The sequence below is a fragment of the Mastigoproctus giganteus genome, chromosome 1, assembly GCF_048544385.1.
Source record: "Mastigoproctus giganteus isolate SK-2022 chromosome 1, ASM4854438v1, whole genome shotgun sequence".
Lineage (NCBI taxonomy): Eukaryota > Metazoa > Arthropoda > Arachnida > Uropygi > Thelyphonidae > Mastigoproctus > Mastigoproctus giganteus.
The window spans coordinates 199,288,203-199,314,310 of record NC_143575.1 but is presented as its reverse complement, the minus strand read 5'-3'; the positions used below and the strand labels follow the sequence as shown (position 1 = coordinate 199,314,310).

General features: G+C 38.8%; 1 protein-coding gene across 3 annotated transcripts in view; it reads right to left on the bottom strand.

Moving 5' to 3' along the window:
• Positions 1-23,853: 23,853 nt before the first annotated feature.
• LOC150091441 (popeye domain-containing protein 1-like) overlaps positions 23,854-26,108 on the bottom strand; it is a 100,972-nt gene continuing 98,717 nt past the window's right edge. For all 3 annotated transcript variants that reach the window (XM_090383940.1, XM_090383930.1, XM_090383950.1), the window contains exon 5: positions 23,854-24,224. In XM_090383940.1, coding sequence (XP_090240066.1) covers positions 24,019-24,224 — 206 coding nt within the window. In that variant the 3' untranslated portion in view covers positions 23,854-24,018. The remainder of the gene's footprint in view (positions 24,225-26,108) is intronic.

Here is a 26,108-nt window from a genome sequence, read left to right as displayed (position 1 = left end):
GAGTGGATGGGTGAAATGAGAGGGTGTGTGTGTGTGTTTTTTTGGCTGATGCTATATAAGCTTGGTTTCTTGCATCATGTGCCCTTGCTAATGAGCAAGAAAATTAAAATCATAACCATTTAGAAATCGAATTGCCAAAATAAGTCATAAGTATACGAAATATAATCGAAACTTCTTACCAGAAACGGAATCAAGGGGATAGAAAATAAAAGTGCAACATTTCTTGAAGAACACCAACAGAACTGATAACTAGTATCATTAGATAAAAACTAAAAATTTCTGTAATAAAATACTTTCCGATGGTTGTAAAACAAGCCCAGTAATAAGAAAACACACCCGTGGGACTGCAATTAAAAGCAATACGCACACAAACAGAATCAAGAGTTTAAAAAATGTGAGGGGGGGGGGCGCGTGAATAGCGTTCCAAGTAAGATGGATTTTTCCAATTGTTGTAATGGTTAACTAACCAGTGAACGCTTCAATTTGCAAAGTACTACTGACAGAGAGAAAAATCAGTAAAACTTCGAGCATTAGGCACTTTAGGTGTAGGAACTACTTCATAAACTTTTGTACTTCTAGAACTATACCAGAAAGTGAAACTTTATCATGTACTGTAAAATAGCAATATATCAAGGGGATAAAAACCCCCACAAATTGAAGAGAAATCTGGAACGGAATTAGTCTCACAACAGCAGAAATATCGGGTAAAGTCTTAATAATTAGCATTAGCATTAGTAGAGGCATTTGATGCAAGAAAGCAAGCTTATGCAGCATCAGCCAAAAAAAAAAAAACCCACTTCCACTTCACCCCTCTGTTCGTTCAAAATACCTGTCCAGCTGAGCCTTAAACTTATTTAGGCTATCAACCTCCACCACAAGGGATGGAAGTCTGTTCCACCAACCATAATTGCCATTAATCAAATGAAATTGGTGTATAAATTATTTTAGTTGCTCGGTACTATTCTATAATCTGCTATAAAAGGAATATTATTTACTCCTGAACTATTAATATATCGTTATAGTAGATAATATTTACTTATACAACACAGAGCACTCAATAACGTAATTTTACGATTTCGCGCTGTTGGCATAGATCATGGGTTCCTAATATTTTTGTACAGCCACCTTACTTATTCTAGTTTCAAAACTTAAACGAAATATATGGTAAGAAAAATTCAAGTGTTAAAAGACCTTGTTCTTTAAAGTTCCATTCTATATGTTGCAACAACTCGGGAATGAACAGCCGAAGCAAAAAAAAACCCTGAAGGGAAAAAAAATCTGCTGTATTTTGGGAGGCTTCAACTCCCTTAAGGAGTGAATCATTCTGTAAAGAACACCTGGTGTAGATGCGTATTCACATTACTAGCGAGTCCATGTCCAGTGATATTTCCATGAACGCGCTGCAGTCTAGGTAGACCGCATGACTGTCACACAGTTTGGTTCTGTGCAGAATGTTTGCAACTCCTTCGCTTGGACAAGTGCAGGTGATACAACCGCCACTTCCTCACACCATGAGAGCTGCCACTGCCCGGGAGAGTAATACCGATCGACGCCATTTCTTCCCAATACAACATGAGCCAACCCGGAACAATATCTGCCATGACCATGCGTCGCACGTATGGGCTATACCAGCAGACTACCCCTACGGCAATCTATCCTAACTAAGGTTCATCAGTGTAAGAGACTCGCCTGGTGCAAAGAGCTTGCAAGTTTGACATTAGAAGACTGGAAGAAGGTGTGTTGGTCGGATGAGTCACATTATTTACTCCACACCGTGGATGGTCGTGTACGGATTTGGCATCAACGACATGAAGCTCTTGATCCAACATGCATGGTATCAAAAAGTGCAGGCCGGTGGAGGCGGTTGTATAGTGTGGGGCACGTTTCACTGGCATGAACTTGGACCTTGGTACATGTGGAACAACGTATCAGTGGTCTCCGCTATCGCAACTGCTTGCTGACTGTGTACACCCCGCTATGTTACACTTTTTCCCGAATGCCGATGGTGTCTTCCAAGATGACAATGCGCCGAGCCATCGGGCACTTGTGCAGGAATGGTTTGAAGAACACAGTTCTGACTTCCAGCATATCAACTGGCCAGCGGAGATGGAGGAAACCCCTAGTGCCGTTTGACACTAAACATACATATCAATTGGCCTCCGAACTCCCCTGATATCAATCCCATAGAGCACTTGTGGGACACTATGGAAAGGCATATCAGGCGTCTGGATACACCAATCACCTTCATACCTACACTGATGACCGCATTACACACAGCTTGGTTGGCCATACCTCCCGAACGCTTCCGACATCTTGTTGAATCAATGCCACGTCGGATAGCTGTTGTACTGAGGGCAAAAGGAGGATCTACGAAGTATTAGGTAGGTGGTCATAATTCAGTGATCACTCAGTGTATAACATATTAAGGAAAGATATGAAAGATAAACCTGTCATACTGTGTTAATAAAAGGTCCTTTAAGTTATTTTTGCCAGTTTTATAACTGTATTCAGGCGATCACCATTAATCTCGCCGTCCCCCAAGACACACATTTATAGAATTATTCCGACGTTTCGCGGTGATCCTCCTAGGGTTCTCAAACAATTTAAAAAAAAAAAAAAATCACGATTTTATTCTAGTGAATTAAAAAACATCATCGACAAAATAGAACAAAAAAGATTAGAACGGTATGGACACGTTATGAGAATGTGGGAAGAGAGATTACCTAACAAAGCAATGGAATGGAATGGACACCCCCTAGAAGGAAAAGAAGAGGAAGACCTAGAAGTACATGGATGGATGGAGGGAATGAGGGCAGCTATGTAAAAGAGGAAATGGAAGAATGGAGACTGGGAGGACAGAAAAGAGTGGAGGAACAAAATTAAATTATATAAAAAAAGCTAGGTCGAGGATAACTGTCGATACAACGGAGAAATCCAAGAAGAATAAAAAAAAAACAGATGCCCATAACTAGCATCTCTCAGCATGTATACACAAGACTATCAGGCTTATAATTTATAGATTACAAAAAAAAAAAAAAAAAAACACCTTTCTATTCCGAGTGTTTTCGGGGTAAGTTCTGTATATGAACAACATGCGTCATGATTCGCAAAGGGATTGTTGCTATTAATTCTGGAAATTATTCTGAAGTACAAAGTAGGAAATCTGCATTTATTCTTAATAAGAGAACTAATGCTTAAGAATGGACAAGAGATGGAAAGCGATTTTTTCCCCGTTTTGCCTTTGTTGGTGAGGAAGACATCCCAGTAACTGGCTTAATTAATGATCAATCAGTGAAACGGCAAAAAACATCGCAAAGTACTCTAAGAGAAAGTAATAAGTTCACATCGTTATTTGAGTTAAACGGTGGAGAAGCAATCCAAGGACATTCTTCCGGTCAGCAGCAGCACCTAATGCATCTCGAAGAAAGAAGGAAATTAATTGTCCAGCTCTAAACACGTGATCAAGTAAGAAGGACAGATGACTAAGTGGTGACTTTCAGAATGAGTCATTAAAAAATAACCACCAAATATACAACCAGATCTTATACATGAAATGAAGACACCTCTGTTCCACAGGATAATAATATCACTTGACGCATCTGGATTTGGACTTCGATGTATATCCTTACAAGTGAAAGAAATGTTTTAAATGTGCCCAGTCTTTGCATAAATACATAGCAGAAATTTAGTATGTGCACAGGCATTACAAATTAAGAATTTTATTGAAAATTTTCAAAAAAAAAAAATAATCAATGCGAGCACACACTGTATCCACGGATAAATTGGCTGCTGCCCGATTTTAATACTGTTCAAATAATGATTCAAATACGGGCTTCCAGAGGACAAGTCAAAAGACCTTATGAACTCAATGTTGTTTGTAGGCCATTGTTAAGAAGAACTCTTTATTATATAAATAAATAAATTTTCTGTTTATACTCCGGGACGACCAAACGGTCAGAGGAGTTCACAAGATAGACAGAATACAAGAAACAGCACCGTATTCAGTAGTCACGGGCTTGAACCCCTGTCACTCAAAGCACGTGTGCTTATGCACCCGCGCGCTTGACCACTCGGCTACGGCGGCCGTCAATACATACATAAGGCACATTGCCGTATACAATTCCCTTCACGGCTACAAACCAGGGGTTTACATAAAAGAAATTACACAATATACCCGAATTACAAATTGACAGAGAGCTTATGATGACAGGAATCTGGATATAAAAAAAAAAGGTAAACTGCAGCCATTATCAACCCACTGCAGGATGGAAGCCTCCTCAAAAATTCATGCAGAGGGAAATGGACCATAATCTGCCACGCTGGTCCAGTGCGGGCTGGCAGATCGACCGTATTTAGCAGTCAGGGGCTTGAACTCCGATCTACTCAAAGAGCGTGCGCTACTGCACTCCCGCTCCTGACCACTCGGCTACGGAAAATCTGCATATAGAGTCCGCTAAAGGAATCCTGGACAGGTAATATGTTAATATTTAATTTTTAGACATGCAAGCTTCGGTTTTTTGTTGTAATGAACAGTCAGTCTATAGTTGACTCAGCAGAGGAACGCAGCAATAGTCGCTTAAGACAATACGGTGCTTACAAGATCAAGGACAACGTCACGTGGCGACAAAGTTAGGGTTTAAACCCTCCCCACCCCCAACTGTACTTTTCTTCTATTATTCTCACAGGCAGGAAGTTGCTTTGCTGTGAGATATTTTGGGAATCTGTGGCCTTTTGTGTGCCTTTAAGGGACAAACTTTATAGCTGGAAGACATCTGAAGAGGACATTGATTAAACTGCATATACAGTAGTTCGTGTGTTTTCTTTAAACCGCTTAAACCTACACATGGATGACAAACAACTTCCTAATACTGAGTTTCTTCCGTCAGTATCTACGGCTGAAAGTTCTGGATTATTAAATCCACAAGTTGCCCTCAAGGGATTGGATGATTCTGAGTCTTCGCAAGATGAAACTTTTCGTCAGAAATCTCTTTCCACTGAACTGAGATGACTCATTGCAGGACTCTGCAACGCAAAAAACATTGGCTAAAAATCAGAGTTGGCTAAAAGTCAGAGTTGGACAGTGATATCTCAAGGGGGGGGGGGGGGGCAACGAATGACAAGCTGGAAACAGGCTCCGAAGGTGAATTGAACTTAAAACAAAGCTAAATGAAATGGACGCACCTATCATTTTGAGAACCATATCTAAACTGCATAATGATTTTTCTGGGTTTCTCTCCCAAGAGGGAAACAAGATTACTAAAACAGCTGGTAATATCCTAAGAGAAAAGTGGCACAATTTGGAAACCGAGGCAATGTCACTTCTCATTGAAAACGAAAAACTAAAGGCACTTAATCAGGAGATACAAAATAGAACAGATCTCCTTGATAGGATTATAAATACCTGCCCGGCCTTTGTGATGAATTCAGATGCGACCAGACGAGAGAAATCAAAGGATTTGATGGGATCCGAGGTTACCGCTTCTCAGCTGATAAGGGAGCCAGACCTGTCATGTTCAGAACCTAATCATTCTGGGTTACTACCTGCTTCTCCTTTTCCTAGACCATATGCAGACACTGTTCGAATTTCGGTAAAAAAGACTGGACAACCGAAAGTTAAAACTGATAATGTAATTATTCTTCTGACGAAGTAATCGAAAATCTTCATGTGAAAAACTTGGCTGAAAATGGATTTTCCTTAGAGGAATGTAAACAAGAAATTGCTCTCAGATTTACTACCCGTGCAAGATCGTCGTCACTTGTGAATTGGGTAATAAGCTTCTCGCCAAGAATGTACAAATGCCTTCTGTCGCAAGAAAGGATTTTCTTATCTTGGAGTTCTCACAAATTTCGTCGGTTTACAATTGTAACAAAGTGTTACCTCTGCTTAGGATATGGGCACACTACACAGTTTTGTTCCCACGAATCCCCTTCGTGCGGTCACTGTGTCCGCAGTGGTCATGCTTTCTCTGAATGCCCTCATAAGGAAGAGGCGGCTTGCTGCGCAAACTGCAAGCGACGTAAACGGGAGTACAGCCATTCTGTAAAGGACAGTGAATGTCCTGAATATAAAAGAGCATTAGAAACCGCAAGAATAAGGACCGCTTATGAGTAATTTGACTCGTCACTCTGTACATAATGTAAACAACACTACCTCTCTAAACGGTTCTACGCCAGTTTCGTCTGTGAGGATTATGCAGATAAACGGGCAGAGATCTCGGGCAGTAGCTGACGAGATTAGGCTTTCTGCCGAGACATTGTCGCTATACAAGAGCCGTATTTTGCACGCGTCCAGTCTGGACCACAGTCTAAAATCCTGGGTTACTCGTTGAAAATAATACAACCTGTTGACCAGAATCCCAAATCTTGTATATTAATTCTTAATGACTCTTTAGACATCACGGTTCTTCATGGATTTTGCACTCAGTTCTCTACCTGCGTTCTTGTCACACACTCCATAATGAATTTTTACTTAATTTCTCTCTACTGCCCTCCATCGGAGGACTTTAATCATTCTTTAGCTTACCTTGAGACTGTGATAAATACTTTGGAACCGAATAGCAATATATTGATCTCATCGGACGTCAACGCATAATCAAACTTTTGGCACAGCTCTTCTACAGATGCACGTGACCTTCTCTCGGAGGAGTTCATAATTAATCATTGTTTCTCAATTCACAACAAGCCTAATCAACCTCATACTTTCTCAAGTTATGCAGGAGAATCTAATATAGATATAACGATGACAAACTCTCAATTCGATCTGCGGCTTACTGACTGGACTGTGTATACGGACTGGTGCACCAGTGACCATAGAGTCATCTATTATATGCTTTCCCCTGATTCTGCCGTTCCATCTTCACACACTTTCTCACAGCCAGAATTAATAAGATTTTCCATCAGAAATATTGACTGGAATGCTTTTGACTCTTCCATTCTTCTGGACCTTGACGAACAGAAACTTGCTTCTTTTGAAACCTCACCTATTTCTCATCAAGTGAACTATATTCAAAATGCTATAATAAAAGCGTCCCATAAGTCTTCTAGGAAAAAGACGGTTAATCAGAAGACGTGTTCATGGTGGACGCAGGAGTTATCCCAGTTAAGAAGGAAAGTTCATCGAGCCCGTAGGTATTACGGGCATAGAGACTGGCCCCAAACCGACGTTAATCGTTTTACCAGCAGTATTCTTCATTGAGGAAAAGCTACGTGAAGGCCATTGCCTCTCAAAAGCGTGAAACGTGGATGAATTTCGGTGACACCTCTGGAAATGCTAACCCTTGGGGTCTTCTATACAAGATTGTAAGAGAAAAAAACCTCTGGATCTAGCATATTTGGCTCAATTGTGGGGGACTCTGTGGAAACACTGAACTGGCATGATTCTGCAAATGCAATCTTGGATGCTCTTTTTTCCGTTGGATGATCCTACCTCAGACTTACCTGTTCATTCTAAAATCAGATCAGACAATGAATCTTATGTGTCCTCAACAACCACCGAACCTTTTACGTTGGATAAACTGCAGGCTGTCTCGCATAAAGTTAATGTTCAGAAGTGCCCAGGACTAGATCTTGTAGAAAACATTTTTATTATCAGAGCCTTCAAATTAAAACCTTATGTTCTTCTAAACTTATTCAACAGATGCCTTCAGGAAGAAACTTTTCCGGAAATTTGGAAGGTCGCTCTAGTTAAGTTGATCAGAAAGCCCGATAAGCCTTCTGGAGCGGCTAGATCGTACAGGCCGATCGCTCTGCTGGCTAATTTGGGTAAATTGCTAGAGCGACTAATGGCCATTAGATTGAATACCCTACTGGTAGAACAGGATCTGCTTTCAAGGAGTCAATATGGGTTCTGTCCCGGACGTTCCTGCGAGGATGCTCTTGTGGACTTTGTCTCTTCAGTTCAAAACTCGGTACATAAATATACCCTCGCCGTTTTCATCGACTTCAAGGGCGCCTTCGACTCCCTTTGGTGGGAGAGCGTCCTGGAGCATCTGCGATCGGCTAGGCTCCAACCACCTTTACCTTTTAATCCGTAATTACTTTGCCAATAGAACCATAATAGTCAAGGCTAAACATAGCCAAGTATCAAGATCAGGATCTAGAGGGTGCCCACAGGGCTCTATATTGGGTCCTTTTACATGGAACATGGTGCTGCAGCAGTGGCTCTCCCGATCTTTCGATAACGTCAAAATAATAGCGTATGCAGACGATCTCACCATCTTGGTAAATGGTAACTCTAGGGCCGATCTTGAAACTACCGCAAATTTTGTTCTCCGGGATCTCTACGATTGGACTGTGGCCAATAAGCTTAAAATCAGCTTGTCAAAAACAAAGATGATGATTCTTCGATCAAAGCTGGATATCTCTCGTCCTCCGTTGGTCAAGATCAACAACATTCGTCTCCCCATAGTTAAAGAGTACAAGGTTCTAAGAGTGGTAATTGATTCCAGTCTCAATTTTATTCCTCACTTGACAAACTTATCATCTAAAGTACGTAGATTTACTGGTGCAATTGTTAGGGTGCCCCGTGTTGAATGGGGTCTCTCCATAAAAACTTAAGGATCTATTACAATGCAGTTTTCTTCCCTCTGATCAGGTATGCTGCCGGTGCATGGTTTCACAGGGCACGGCTCAAACACCTCAAAGCAAAACTCGCCTCATTGCAGAGAACCATCTTGCGGTGTTTATTTAAGGCATGCGGGACAGTCTCGACGCAAGCTCTGCAAGTACTAGCCGGAACATTACCTTTAGACTTGCAAGTTGGCGCCTCCGTAGCCAGGTGGGCAGGAGCGGCAGTGCGTAGCACACGCTTCTTGATTAGACCGGGTTTCGAGACCGTGACCACCAATTACGGAGGATGCGGAAAGGTCAGGGAATGACCACCGCATATTCTCGGAGCAATATGGCCTTAGTTGCTAATGCTCCTAAAAACCAAATAACAAACAACAAACTTGCAAGTTACTTATAGAGGATTTTTATACAAACTGAAAAAACAGATTGAGACCGAATTTCTTGGAACAACCATCAAGATGATACTAAAAGAGAAAGAAGGAGACTGTGAAACGAGTTAGTTAACATCTGGCAATCTCGATTGGATACAGCTCCCGTTGGTGCAACAACGAGAAAATTTATTTATATCACAAGTTTCATTTCTCCTTGATAAGCGTGTTCGATTGTGGTTCTGCATGGACGTATTCACGTTATCCTATTGACAGGACATGGATCGATGAACCAGTCTTTTTAGGTTCAATTTATTACAAACAGACCTCTGTTTGTGTGGATCACCAGAGAGTTGGGATCACATCTTGTTTCATTGCTCCCTGTATGACGATCTCAGACTTTCTCTTCAAGCACTTACTAATTTTCAACCAGGACAGGAGTCGTCTCTGCTTCAAAGCTCGTGGTCATATCAGATTCTTCAGGCTTTCGCTCAAGGCGTAGTTCTTCGAAGGCGTTCAGTGTCGACAGATCTCAACAAAATGCAGCATAATGGTCCTGCTGATGCATAGCTGGTTAGATCTCCTTAATAATATATAAACATCCTCAAGAAGTGAAATTTTTCCTCGGCCTGCAGACAAAATTAAGTGCTTTCTTTCTCTCTCTTTTTTTTTTTTTTTTTTTTCAGCAGCATCACTTTCTTTCATGTATTTATTTATTATTATAATTTCTTTCTTTTTTTTTTAGGAGCACCACTACTCTCTTTTATTTATTTATTAAATTACATTTTTTTAAAATTTAATATATAAAAAAAGCACTTTTTTTTGTTTACTAATTTTTTTGGCTTTTTTTTTAGCAGCACCACTTCTTCCATTTTACTTATTTTTATTTATTTATTATTATTATTTTTTTTATACAAGTTTTATTTTATTTTCTTCTGCTTCATTTTTATTCATTTCGGTTCCATATCCAGCACCATGGGTGATGTTTTTTTTTTTTTTCCCCTCTGGAATGGGACCCCAGAGAATCCTAGCCTACCTTCTGGCAACGTCAGATGGATCAGAGTCTCTCTCTTGAGACAGTACGTGCTTTATATGGACTGGCCCACCTTCCCGTGGTGTGGACGAGTATCCGAATCATCTGTCCAGGTGACTGATGCTTCTGGGTAGCCAAGCGGCCAGAACAGAACACACACATAATATACACAAACCGACGTCACACACACATCTGGCCCATTTGTAGTAAAACTGTTCTTCACAGAGATACGAGGCGGAGTTGAACAAACGTTCTAGGAGCCGCCCTTTACATATACACAGATCCACAACATAATAAACAAAGATGAAAAAAAAACCAGCATTATGACACCAGAAAGGTTTGAATACTGGAGTGATGGATAGGTCCTCGAGAGCAGGTTCTAATGTCATCTGACGTGGTCCTGGGAAGGAAGTCGACCGAGTACTTTCTGCCTATATTTCTTATCGACTGCGAATTTGTAGAGGTCGCTGTCCAAGGAGTGTGTCTTGCAGCATTTGCATGGGTAAAAACCGATCAGATTAACTTTAACCGGTTTGGAATGGCCTGAAGGACTGGATTAGCCCTAAAGCTTGGGACCGGGATCCTCCATCCGCAGTTAGCCCAGAAATCTGGTACTGAAATAATACCGACCATCATTTTGATGGCAAAGACGAGTCTTCTCTCCCGAATGATGGCAGGAAGACGTCTGATGTTGAGAGATGCCGCCATCTAGGTGGTCCTTGGTGCAGGGAGAAGCCAAAATTTCCATATGGCCCACTTCGGTAGCCATAATTTCCCCGCGAAAATCCGTCTAAGATGGGTCGTAGCAGTTGAAGTCCAGACTTTGGCGCCATAGAGTATGACCGGATAAACACATGTCTTAATATATCTGCACCCAACAGCCTGGTCATGGACGTGCATAAGTTGTTGTTTAATCATCCACCGGAGTCGACAGAACTTTATTAGCAAATGGTCTATATGCGGTGGAAAGGAGAGCTTTTGATCAAAAATAACGCCCAGATCTGAATGTTGTTGGACGGCAGAAATCGCGGATCCTCTTAAAATGGGTTGCACTATTGTTGGGTTCCGTTTGAGAGAGAGGAAGTCAACTGTTTTGACTTCTCAGGATTGATGTGAAGTCCGAAACCGGAGAGGAAGGCCTCAAGGTTCCGGATTATTTGAAGAATTAAGGCATTGATGTATTCAGTAGTGTCACCAGGGCTGATGGTAATAAAACGTTTTATGTCATCGGCAAAAGTGATGATATCAGTTCGGCCCGTCACGAGAACAAGATTCCGGACAGGACCCCGCCTTGTGGGACTCCAGCTGTAATAGTCCTGGCGTAGCGCAGATTGCCATCGCGAACAATAATGGTCCTGTTCTCAATCATTGTCTGAATAAACAAGAGCACGTCTCCACCAATGAGGTAGTACTCACGTAGTAGCCTTGCCAACGCGTAAACGGATATGGAATCAAATGCTGCCTGGACGTCGATATAAGTAACGATGATTTCCGAACGGTGCTCAAATACCTCGAGGATCTTGGTAGTGGTGGTGACTAGATTTGTAGCAGTGGATCTGCGGTAGCTGTTGTGGCATAATTTGGATGGTTAATGTTCTCAGAAGAGATTTCTCAAAGAGCTTTAATAGGCTTGATGCAGAGAAATTGGACGGAAGTGACGTGGCTGAGAGCAGAGCGTATTTTCGGCAGCGGTCTTGCTAGATAGACATGCCACATAGGAGGGAAAAGGTTTTGATTAAGGATCTTGTTAAATGTTATTTGTGTTACTCCGTGAGCAGAAACACAATCTTGTTTGAGTACCCCAGTTCATCGAACAGTTTTATTCAGAAGCTTCATTACCCTTCCTACAATGTCTTGTTGGTACGATTTGCACTTTTAAACTTTTTTTTTTATAATAAACTCAAAAAAACTGTAGAAAACTTCCACAAAATCATGACTAATATAGGACAGCACAGCTTTTAAAATCTGAGCACAGACTCGATTACATCTTATTTGATGTGCACCATGAACTCTTTTAGGATAAGAGAACTAAAAATTATCTGTATAGTTTATAATTCAATTACAGAAATAACCGATCAATCTATTACATTATCAAAGCCGTTCTTGAAAGTATGTCTGTTACGATATTGACCTTAATTTTTGAATCTACAAAGACAATTACATATTATTTAAGAACTCTTAACTCAATGACCTTATAATATTAACCAGAATTTAATGAGTTAATTATTAAATACGAAATTAAGTAATTCACGAGTTTTCACAAATTACTAACCAAGGGCCGTACTGTCAGGTTTTGGCCCAGCAACTCCAAGCAATTGTGACTATTAGTCGATGACCCAAATTTGCCGTTGACTCCTGAAACGATCACTGCTCTGTTGCCTGAGTCAGTCCGCTACCGTGATTAACTGACATTGTAAATAAAGATATTATAATCACCATGGCAACGGTTGGATCAATAGCGTAATGGATAAAATTTTCATGGATGTTCTTATTATTCTGGATATACGAGATCATTGTATGTGATCGTACTTAATTTTTTTTTTTGTCCTATTTCTTGATTCTTTTGACAGAAAAATTTAATGAATGAATATCACGAGAGATAAAAAAAAAGGTAAATAAAAACAGAATAACACGGGATTTACTAATTAAATATGATTGAAAGAAGTACCACTTCAGCTACTGACCAATGAGTACTTCACTCGATGACGTGTATTATATCACAATAAAAGTTGGAATGAACAGTGCACAGGCGTCCAGGAACGTATCCAAGGGCATGCTGTATTCAGTGTTGCAACAACAGAATTGACGAGCTGTTACCCACAAACCTATCCACTATACAAGTTAATAAAAAACAAAGGGTGTAATTGTTATCCAGAGTGAGGAGCCTGGCCTCTGAAAGAATGGTATCTCTTCAGTTACAAATCTCGATATACAGTGTTTATCAGATGGAACAATGCGACAAGTTGGAAAAAGTTCTAAAGAAGACTGTATAGTCCCCAGCTGAGAAACATGGTGTTGGATTCATGATGTGTGGGCAGTATCTTGCAGGAGCGACATTGGCAACTTGAATAATACTGTTTTTGTACAACTGATACACTTTTACGTGGCCAACCTCCAATCAATATCACATAACGCTTATGTGGTATTGATTGGGAAAATATAACTGCCTAGCTGCTGAGACCTATCTGAGTCCAAAAACAATGTTTATGAGTCAAAGGTGAAGGACATGTGGAGGCTCGTGCACAGAGATTAACATCACTTTCTCGATTAAAAATATTTCTGCTTAGAAATGGAGAAGTATTTCAATTGATAAAGTTTCAAAAATGTTTAGAAAGTATGCCACGAAGACAGAATACTATATTACGAATCAAATGAGGCACTACACCTTAAGAACGATCTAAAATAAATAAAAAATAAATAGTTTTCATTTCAGGACTGCCAATAGGGTTATAATTTACAAGTAAGAGATAGAAGAACATCACCATATTTAGGAGTGACATGAGCTTTAACCACAATTCAAATGCCTGTACTACTGCAGTTCAGCGTTAACCAATCGGCTAAATCAGATCTTTTTTCACATCATTTGTCTAATTCTTATATGTTCAATAAAAAACCCCTGCCCTCCACAGGCTGTGAATGTAATGAATTACAAATACAGTAAATTTTGAACTATTTTATAATAGTGCGTATTTCATCGAAAAATGGATTATGTGGGGGGGGGGGGTTGTAAACATAACGACCCCACATAAAAATTAAATGTGATCAATGCAAATAAAAACAAATAAGTTATTAATAAATACTCTTCTGGGGTGTCTGTATATTGCCATTTTCGTAATTATGCTCCAATGTGAAAATCGGCAGACCATTATCGTTGCAGCCACCAAATATATCTCAGACGGCTTGTCTCATTTGTGTTAAAGCCTCTGAGTCACTATCTCTTTAATGAATCCCATCTACTCATCGCCATCCTTTCCTCCAGAGTGTAACTGGCGTAATCGGCCATTGCTGACACGACTTTATAATACCTAGAACAGACAACTGCCATTAGAAGATTGTATATGCATCGCATTTGTGATGAATGTAAATAGCACTTAAATTTAGCACAAATTAAGTTTTGCTGGAAGAAGGTAATGAAACAATCCGTAGACGTGTACATCTCCTTATTTAAAACTGCGAAAAACTTATTTGTTCAAGAAATAATAACAAAACGTATATGGTTGTGTAAAATAAGCGTTTCATTCAAATTTAAAATTTGAATACAAAGTATATTTTGTGTGCGCGCTACAGGCTTTAAAAACACAGACCTCAGGCATTAGTATATATTAGTATCATTAGTGGCAAATGATGCAAGAAAGCAAGCATATAAAGCATCAGCCAAAAAAAAAAAAAAACTACGCGTTTCACCTATCCATACCATCCAATAATGTCTAGTTCTTCACTAAATGTATTCAAACCATCCGCATTCCACAACAACAAATGGATGTTTGCTCCAACAATCAACCACCGGCTGACTGAAGACCACAGACCAGAACTAGCAGTAGTTCTGGTCTGTGGCCAGTGACAGTAGACAAGGTTTATCACAATGTGTACTCGCTATACACTTCGGCTAAATCCGAATTCAAATCCCGTAAAGAGACTGGAGAAATACTTAGAGAGGCCTCTTCCGACTGAAAAGGCCTTTAAGAATCGCGAGTTATTCAGTTTTTGGTTGTTTTTTTTTTATTCGCGGATCGCACAATATACAAACCGTACAGCTTTGTATATAGTTTTGCTATATAATATAAAACTACAGCTTTGTACATGCATAATTTAATACTCCATATTTTTAGAAACCGTATAAACTAGCACAACTCTAACCAACGTAGTCGATGACCCAAAAATCCCTTGCACAACCTTTATGGCCACTTCTGCTTTTAAAATGAATTTGTGGAATTCTGCTATTCATTACTTCAATAGCCTGTGGTACCTGGACGATAAGCTAACAACCATTCTTGCATATCATATTCCTTGGCATTGATCGAGCGGAAAATCAAATCAGTGGACACTCCTTAAAAGAAGAGTTTCTTGTTACAATTGGAGGGGGGGGGGGGTTGGAAACCTACTGTATTTCATAAAAATTAGAAGTTCAGATTAAGAGAGATACAATAAATCAATAAAAAATAATAATACAGTATTTTAAAATAAAACCGGGAAAAATATTTAAAAAGGAACAACAACGAAAGTAAGAGAAACGAAGGTTATTAAGACGACAATTCTGAGCACTGGCTCCAGGGGAAAGTGTCCCGGACTGGCTTTTTCCCTCTATTTCCTATTAAAGGTGCCTACACGTAGAACACCTGCGTTCTAAGTGTAAGCACCCTTAATAGAAAATAGAAGGAAACAGCCAGCCCAGGACACTTTTCCCTGGAGCCAGTGCTGACTCTTGATGCATCTGTTCAGATTTGGAGGCACTCCAAAGAGTTTACTCGCAGAAAGAAATCTGATATAAAACTACTTTACCTAATAATAATGAGAGGAAAGTACATCACGCTTGAACTTATAGATAAGATACAGCTCAATTTTTTACTCTCAGTTTTTACCAACTTTCAAGGCTCGTCCTTTCAGCGCCAACCTGGGAAAAGAACATCATTAACAGGCTGCTCTACCTTGTAAATATAGCTGAAACAGATATAGTCGAAGAGCGATTCTTTCAGGATTAGAGAAGACCCAGAATTGTCGTCTTAATAACCTTCGTTTCTCTTACTTTCGTTGTTGTGCTTTTTAAGTACTGTATTTTTCCCCGGTTTTATTTTTCATTGATTAATTGTATTTAATTATTAATGTTCTCTTAATCTGAACTTCTAATTTTCACGAAATATGGTAGGTTCCCAACCCTCAAGATAAGCATGCACCTGCGTTCTACGTGTAAGCTGCCTAACTTATGTTACTGGTCCACGTCCCCTACACAAGTGCTTCTCAAATTATCTGTGGTGAAGGACCAGTTTCTTTTATTTCCAATCAGTCGCGGATCGATACTTCTGCAAAATACAAATCGTCGCGGACTGGCACCGGTCCGAGGACCCCACTTTGAGTAGCGCTGCCCTACACGATACTCGGCCAACCAACGCCGCTGTATACGAGGGTCGGATGGGAGGCAGAAAACTCCAACCTGCAATGAGGTGCCTTTCACTATGTTTGAGAACCCTTAAATACGTAGTAAATGAGGGAGATAATAGTCCCCCAGGTGTCTCAGCGAAGGAGCAGTAGTAAAACCATCTAACTTGCTGGTGTAATACTAAGATATCACAGTTTTGGAATTTTTTTTTATTTTTATTTATTTATTTTTTTGTCCTAGATATCCTTATCCTTGTCATTCTACTAATCCAGTAAAATAAATGTAAATTTAATTATTTTTAAAATGTCGCTAAAATTTTAAATATTAAAATAAAGTAATATATTTGCAGGTGTAATGCAAAATTTATGCAGAAGAATGTCAGCAATACAGGTCTTTGTTTTTCAATTAAGATCACGCTAATTCTTTTACACAAAGCTCAATTGACCATATGTGCGCACTCACGGTAAGGGCTTAAAAACCACTTTAGTGATAGATCATAATTTGTATTAATTAGCATATCCAACGCGCGTTTCCTCGCATAACAGAATGATGGGCACGATCACATACAACAAACTAGATCGGGGGCAAAGACAGGATGATGCCATCAACAGCCATAAAAGGACTGTTGTAGGTTTATATGCACATCAACTACTGCGGGCATATTGCACCAATCATAAAGGGATTAGCTGACCCCAATATGGATTATGTACGATAACAGGTTTGACCGAGATGTAAACAGGTCAACTTTCAGAAACTTCTTTACTGACAAACAATTCGATCTATCTGCGCACTGAAGGTCTCACAGAACTGATGAATCGATGCAGAAGACAGGATTTTAACCTAAATTAAAAGAAATTGATTTAAAAATTATTTAACCAGTATAAATCCAGATAAGGTAAACTTTTACCAGTTCTTTCTCCCCTCCCCCAAAGTCGTACACTTTATTAGACGTAGAACATTTTTTTCGGCATATCTTTTAGTTGCTTGTGTTAGGCGTTTATTAACACTATTCCAGGATTGGGCTAACCGGTGGCTATCTTTAAAAGCAATACACTGTAAAGTAGGTTGGACTATAAGAAAGGATTTGCAAGTTATGTGATGATATCATTGTCCGTTGTGCGTTTCCCTGCTATTGCGATAATTTGTCCCTATACGTTAATTCAGTCTCGGACATGAAATATGAAAAAAAAAAAAAAAAGTTCTTACTTATTGTGTTCGTAGTAAAAACCAGGGAGTAGAAAAATCCCGGAGTAGAAAAACAGTTCATGAACGTGCTAAGAGTTAGTTAATTTATGCATGCTATACCGGAAGCAGCTAACTTCATTAGTGTCAGCGAATATCGAACAAATCTCCAGTCAACCATGGAATTATTACATTTACCTTTAAAAAGTGTTCACAAGATGACATTTTTATCTTTAAGGTCTTTTCTCCCACACTGTATTTTGATCTGGAATAACTTTTTCTCCTTCAGATTATGCATTTTTGCATGTTGTCCAGTCTACAATGCATAACTAAGGTGAAATATTACTCCAAATTTCTAGTAATCAAATCCTGTTTTGATTATAACACATATTGACAAGAATGCTTTTCCGATTACTTTAGCTAATTACAGACCATTATGTTTTTCAAATTTTGAATGCTTTATATAAGCAGAGCGTCTTCAATGTGTTCTGTTTATATAATAGCACTGAGCAGAGCACAGTTCAAAGGAGTTTACACTAAGCATTTGACAGAATGTTATCATTAAGCGTATTTTGCAGTCACGTGAATTCGAATGAACTGAAATGCGTGTACCACTGCACTACCGCATGATTTTTTTTTTTACAGTCGAAAAGCGAATTTGAGTGTTTCATCTTCAAGAAGTAATGGCCTTCACTGTTTCACGATCATCCTAAACATGCACTAAGCTCTCAAAAAGTACTTCAACACTAAACAGGCCAGAATACGTCGTACTTTTGGAAATAAAACTTCCAAAATCATCTTTAGTCCAACGACACAGAATAGAAAATGATGCATTATAACCATGTAGTTATACTCTATTTTTATAAGCGAGACCAGCTTTATCGGAATCTAATTAAAAATATATTAAGAGGATGCAAGTAGAATGTTTTTTGCTTCTTTTACGGAGCGATACCTATATTCCACCCACACGTATTACGAGATCCGTAATTACCAGGCACTAACCCGCTATAAAGAATATTTGTACACTATAAATAATTATATACAGTATAAATAAAAAGTATTAATAATTCATACAGTATAAATAATTACTTCTTCTATTCTCATAGATTTCTGATTTTTCTACAGTGAATTAGGGTAACATTTTAGAACAGCTCGAGACCCAGCATAGTAAAAACATTATCTCAATGCCATTATGCCAAGTATAGTGCCTTAGGGTGCTTACACGTAGAACGCAGGTAGCCGCTTACCGGAAACCAGCAGCGAAATAAAGTGGAAACTTCTCACTATCTATAAACACCCAGAAAACAGTTGACCAATGCAACTTCTCGGTATGAACACATAGAAAGCAGTTGACCAGTGCAAAACTTTGCCCCATCGCATACCGAGAAGTTGCACTGGTCAACTGCTTTCTATGTGTTCACAACCAGTGAGAACCTTCCGCTTTATGTTGCTGCTGGTTTCCGGCAAGCGGCTACCTGCGTTCTACGTGTAAGTACCCTTACTCTACAGTAGCAAGCAGGCAGCCCAACTGGTTGCTTGCTACACAGATCAACAAGTATTTTTATCAGAAAAAAAAGTGTGGCCTAGAGAGATCTTTTAACGTAGATTCAAAATCAGTATTCCCTCTAACATCTAATTTGTGGGATGACACGAACATGACGAGACTGATTATGCCACTCACATACTTATTCAGGAGACCTTTTTTGAATATACTGTAATTATTATTTATTTATTAAATTCTTTGAATATATCTATATCCTTGTTATTTCATAATTTAATTATTTGATAACAAATTGTTTCAAGTGAGATCCAGTGAATTGCTGAATTTTCTATCTAAATCACAAAGGATATTCGAAAAAATTACCTGTTATACTTTGGCAGTGACCAGAATATGGAGTGGGAACCGTGTTATTTGTAGCGCTTGTTTGAATGGATTACGTTATTGGTTAAACAAAAGGAAAAAGTCACTGCCGTTTGCCATATCCATGATATGGAAGGAGCTAAGAGACTACGGTGGTGTTTGTTACTTTTGTCATTTGAATTTAACTGAATTCTCCGCGAAGAATAAGCATAAGGTTATTTATCCGAACCTGGATTCAGCAATGACCAATCTTTCACGATGACAGTGTGCAAATTTTGGTACCTCCATAGCATGGACTAGGTTCTTTAGAAGATGATGGAATGCGATTGACAGAGACCCGAGAACCACTGCTGAAAGAGACATCGTAGCCGGAGTTGTTTATCCAAGTTGAGTTGAATGACGCCATTAGAAATCTAGCCCTCTCCAAAGATAAAACCGAACTTTTCGCTTGGAGACAAAAGTGGAAACACTTGGTTAAGAAGAACGCAAAGCGTCTCACTATCGAAAAAGGAGCCAAGTTTTGGCGACATTCTCTACTGTAAACAGTCTTCTCTGCTCTTCTTTAGGGAATTGTCACAAGTACATATTGCATCTGAATGGCGCCACTTCGACTTCCCACAGCAAAGTTTGAAAGCTTATCTTGTATAACGGGAACTTAAAGCCATCTACCCCCTCCTGCTCTGTTCATCTAAAGTACATAAAATAACATTAAGAAGCTACTTGAAGCAATTCAATACAGCACTCATCTGCGTTGCCCTCAAAGTCATTGGTATGTTAATCGACATGCAAGGAGGGGGGGTTTCACAAAACGTTGATTCCTATGCCTATGAGGTAGCTGTTCTACCGCAAACCATTATATTAGACGTGACTGGCCTCAAAGAAGCACATATCCAGGAACGAGAAGCGTTGTACTATTAGTGGATCAAATGAATAGTTTCCTTCGACCTCTTCACATTAAACTTGGCCTAATGAGAAGTTTTGTGAAATTGGATTGGTGGGCAAGATGAATTCGAGAGGATCTCATTACTTAAGTGTGAAAGGGAGGGGGGGGAATCTTTATGGGGCCTCAAACCAGAGTTTCTGCAGGACGAGAGCTTTGAAAAATGCGTAAATGCATTAGAACTAAAAGCAAGGCAAGCTTTCAGACGGCTTTTGGGAGACCTTTTGGGTAACCACAGGTCTCGGGCATACAAAGATGGAGTTCAGAAACGGGATGTCGTATGTCACTGTCACTTCATTTCTTGCATTCAGACTTACAGCATTTTAACAGTCATCGACCGAACGAAGAGAGTGTTAGAAATTAAGGAATAAATAAAGACCACTCTTGTACAAATTGAATAAATTTATTGGAGAAAGAAGGATAACTATAAATGTCAGTGAGACGGTAACTCTCCTTCCAGACAAATTTATCCTAAATAAATTAAATAACTGACTAGAAGAGAACATTCAGACGAGAAAAACTCCGGGGAAACCAGCGAGGCGATGTCTCCTTTACTGGATTAGAGCTCTCACAAATTGAGAAGAATTTTGTAAAGAAATGAGCTAATGGATTGGAAACGTGGGTTATGCGACCTATATAAAGAAAGGATGGCATCTAATAATTTTGTTTCAAATTACAAAATATATTTAATATATTAAAATATAGGAAATAAAATGATATATAAACAATATAAAAATAAAATAAATCTAAACTATTTTCTATGATAAATAAAATATAAAATAATTTAAATGATATAATTTCCAAGAAGGAACCAAGTGAGAATTTTTGATATGATTAAAATAACAGATAAAGGGGGCGCCAAGCAACAAGTATGGAAAATAGTCGAGTTTAAAATACAGTGCGCGGATCATGAGCCAACAAAATATAAAACAAGAATAGACTAGAAAAACCATTATGTTAAAATTTCATGAATTTTTTAGATCCTTACCTCCCCCTCCGTTCGGTTGGTGACTGCCAGAATGCTATATGTACCTTTTCTCGACCCTATAAAGGACTTTTATAGCGCATTTAAACTTGTTTCCCGAAAACCCTGGCACAGTGAGTAAAGAGCAGGAAGGGCCACGATGCATTAAGTCAAAGGAAAATCGCTAACAAGGTTTCTGGAATGAATGTACGTTGGTAGAGTAGTTTGCTGGATGTACCAAAGAAAATCATTTGCATAACACTTTTAAATTCTACTTTTTTTTTTAATAGTGTACTGTATTATTTTAACAGTGCATATAAAATGCATTCGGTTTAAACAGTAAAAATGCAATTGTAACCAGTCTCGTGTTTTGTAATGAAATCGTCATAATTAACTTGTATTGATATTATCAGTAGTCATACACTGGTGTGCAAAACTTAAGAACCAACACTATTTCTAAAGGTTACAACCACAATCTTTCCTTAAGGTACTCTTTACTGATGAGATTAGATTCAGTCTCAGCAGCGATTCTGGACGTCAGCTAATCTGGCGAGAGGTTCGAACGCGGTATCACCCCGCAAACATCACTGAAAGGGATCGACATGGCGGTCGAGGTGTTCTTGTCTGGGCGTACACAACTCCAGATACTGGACGGTGGTACTGTAACCGGTGCACACTACAGTACTGAGGTAATCCTTCCCCATGTGCGTCTGTTCCGAGGTGCCATTGGCCCCGAGTTCGTGTTTATGGATGATAACGCCACACCCCCATCGCACTGCAGCTGTTGATATGCTTTTGGAAAGCGAGGAAATTGTTCGTATGGATTGGCCTGCCCATTCTAAATCCCATCGAACACATATGGGAAGTTCTGGGGAGATGCCTAGCGGCATGTCCACGCCCACCAGAAAATGTTCACCAGCTGAAGAAGGCGCTGACAGAGGAATGGACGATGTTACCGTAACAACTTATCAACAACATTGTTCTAAGTAAGGACAGGCGGTGCAAAGCCTGCATCAACATTAGGGGTGGCCATATTTCCTACTGAGGACCACCTCTTCCCTTTGTTCCATCTTTGGAAATGATGCATCTGTATCATGGCAGCCATTGCTATGTTGCCATTTTTGAATAAAGTCCCCCTGTACCGTTTTGTTTCTGTTGTGTCGGTGTTGTTTCCTTCATCATTTCTGTACCTCACGAGGTTCCTATGGTATGCTTTTCCCATATCCAGGCCACTCCTATGAGAAGCTACAGGTGAAAACTTGACTGGTCCTTAAATATTGCACACCAGCGTATTATGGAAAAAACCCCCAAAAACATTTGAATCAGCACGCAAAACTGGTTTATAAAAGCTTGTTTACATCTTTGATAATGAAAAAAATCGTTATTTTGTTGACCAGTGCTATCACACAGTACCCGAAGTGCTATCCTGTTGTTCCAGACCAGTGGTTCTCAAGTGCTGCCACCAGACAATTTTCATAAATAAATTTTTTTTTATTTATTAAAATTTCAACATTAAAAAAATTATATTTTTTTTTAAAGTTGAACTAGGGGGTTGCGCTCGCTTCTTTTGATAAAATAAAATGCTTACAGAAGCTTTCCACACTGTGTGTGTCTCTTCCTCAGTTATGAATACATAACATATGGAAATAAAAAATGGTACCCCGTAGTCATGCTAGATAAAGCGCGTGCATGAGGTTTATCTAGCATGACCACGCTGAAACATAAGCTTGTTTTATCACAGTAAAACAAGCTTCATTTCCGAATTTTAGTATTTGTTACGTATTACCACGTAACCCGCATCCCTATTCTCCTATTGGCTGGATAAATATCACTAGGAATAAAATTATTTTAACGTATAGAAAGATGATTTTTTTTTTACGTAGAACAATTTTACATGATATTGTTCTACAAAACTCGAAAATATCTTTCTCAGCTGACTTCAGGATAGAATATTAAACTACATAACTTCTTATTATTAGTTCCAGTTTTTACAATCTCTTCAGGAATTTTATTATTATTCCTATGTTACATGCATATAAATTCCATCCATCATTCATATCAGTACAATAAATGTCTTAATAAAAGAGGAATTGTTCTGCTACCAGAAAAAAAAAAAACCTCTTGAGAACCACTGTTGTAGACATGCGTGTCTATGGTGACGACAGAGTATGCAGCCCTATCTTGCACGTGTACTTCGATTTCACGATTAGAGGAAAAGCAAGTGAAAATCACGGATTCTGGAGATGAGATACCGCAAATTCCACCTCGAAATATGATTAGTCGGTTTGTGATTATTTGCTTGGCAGTCAACAAGCCATTAGACAAAATGATAATATTCTTGTTATGTAACCAGTGACAAAATACCAGTTTTCCCTTTAAGGAACAGTCATAAAAATAAACATATTTATACGTTCTGTGGATAGTGAACAACTACAAACAATTTGAATTCGTGATCGTGTGTTTTTATTTTAAAATATTCAACAGAGTCACCATTTCTTGGATTTTAAGTTGTTCTTTATCAATAAGTCTTTTTATGGGTTCAGTTATGTATTCTGGTACGATTCCAGGAGTGGCCAATTCGAAACTGCACGGAGAAATTCGTCCCCAACATCCACTCCTCAAGAATACAGTTTAAAAAAATGAGGGAAGAACTACTACGCTTTTCTTTCGTGGTATATAAAGGCATTGAGTTAGCAGAACCTGAAGATATCGACACTGTTAACTGTGTTTATAGCTACTGGATTTATTTATTACGTGAAACTAGTTTTAATTAAAAGACTGCGTGAAATACAAAGATAAGATTTCGTAATCTTAATAAAGAAAATTTTAATTCGTTGGTACAAGAAATGACACAAAGACGACGCTTGTATGCAGATAAGTTTGTCAAGTTTAGGCGTGGTTAATTGACCTCACGTCGCAAATTTCAGTGGAGAGTGTTGAAGATTTTAATTTACGACAGAGCACAGCAGAGAGATGGAAGTTCGTTCTGAAGTCACCCTTAGTGCGGTCTAAACGCAGAACTCTCGAGGACCGCAAGGATACGAAGGGCTGTGTGAGGAGGATGGATTGGAGGATGATGAAACAGGCTCGAGTTTAGCTAAGGTGCTTATATTTTCCGAGACGACAACTGCCGGAAGTGGTCGTCGAGATGCATGAAAGGGACCCGGGTCAGAGAAGTGGGCGGAGTGACGTGAGGTTCGGGCTGGAGATGACTCTGAAAAAACAAAGAAAAAAAATCATTATTAGCTATTCCTAGCTATGTATTCGCGTATACAAAGCAGCGGGTGATCACTACTGCGTTGTTAATCATAGGCCTTCTGAATGGAAGACCTGTGGCCAACAACGCACTCTTCTTATTGCGCAGTAAAATTATTAAAGTGGCATTTTAAGTAGTTCAGAACTGTGTTAAAATATGAAGATATGTAGGATAGACGTATTGAAAAGGTACAAAAGACAGACTGATTGCCAAAGAATGTAATATTTCTGAGGGGTCGGTACTGCCCATCCTCCATGAACGCTTGGAGGATGGTCAGTTCTCGATAGGTGTCAAGAATATGCTCACACCTATTCAGCGCAGGGCTCAAATTAATCCGGAAAATTTACATGCATGATGCAGATACACAACAGTTTCTTTCAAGAATTTAATAAATCGGTGATAAATCGCGGATTACCTCTGGGACCGGAAAACAAAATAGGAGTGCCTACAATAGAAACGTTATGTGTCTCCACCACTTTAAAATATTCAGGACTCAACCTCTACCATTTTTTGGGATATGAAAGAAATTCTTTTGATAGACCTACAGCCAAATAAAGAAAACAACCTCTGGAGATGCCCATGCCGCTGTTCTAAAAAACAATCAAGAGGGACTTACAAAGGGACAGACAAGAAGAACTTAAAAAGGCTAATATTAGTGTTCTTCTATAGTGCAAAGAAACCACAGACCTTTTCGCCCTGTGGATAATACTAATATTAAGGACTTCATTACGTATTTTTACTCTGCTCGCAAAACAGAGGATATGCATGAACTGAAGGAGGGATATATACAGTATATTGATTAAGAAATAGGCCATGTTGTTTTTTTATTACTAAGCTAGATTACTTTGAGTGACCTTCGTTAAAACATCGAAATGAATTCGCCCCATTGATAAACATTTTCCTTTCAGAATTTCTACAATACATTACGATGAGTGAATGCATATCTATAAGTGCAAGGTGGAAACTACCAAACTTTCTATACCCGTTTTAATTAAATTCCGTATCAGTTCTTAACCATTCTTATTGCAAAGCGAGTCATATTTTAATTGGATGATTATGTCATAGGATAGAGTAGAAGAATGAAGCAAAACCAAATTCAATCGTTTAATTGCAATTAATTCTTAAGTAATTGTATTTTTGTGTTATGCGTAGGAAACTTCTTTGAAACAATATTTAATAATAATTTTCCATTAATTTTATAGCAGTTTGATGCTTAAATATGCAACTTTTGCTTATTTGCCAAACTTCATGCAACTTTTACTGAAACATCACTTTTTTGGCTTTCTCCTTTCCTTTTGGATCAGGTAGAAAGTTTTTGCAGTCGAGGGCGTCCTGATAAACGAATAATAAAGTTGCCGCTTAGCACTAAGACATTAAAGATATTAAAAATAACAGCAGTGCCTCTTACGACTTGACGTATTTACTTCTTTAGTCCAATCAAAATGTGTGTAACACATCATACACTCGCTCTAATTAATAAGGAATAGAATTATTTTTTTCATACACACATTTCTCTGCCGACCCAGAAAGAGCAGCTGACACTGATAAAGCATTTTGGAGGGGACGGACATCGAATTCGTCAAGAAAAAAAGCTAATAAACTGCATTAGCTCGATCTTATTATTATAGTTGTCAGGTTATTACTGATTGATACGTTAAGTTACAAAAAAAATCAAATTCATAATAGAAATCGAGAATTATGACAGCCACAGCTAAATATGCAGTTTGTGGGGCCGTGTCCAAAATAACTCTCAAAGAGCGATCAGTATTTGGAAGACCGTTTTTTTTTTTTTTTTTTTTTTTAATAAAATAAAAAACGGAATATTTAGTATCGTTAAGGAAG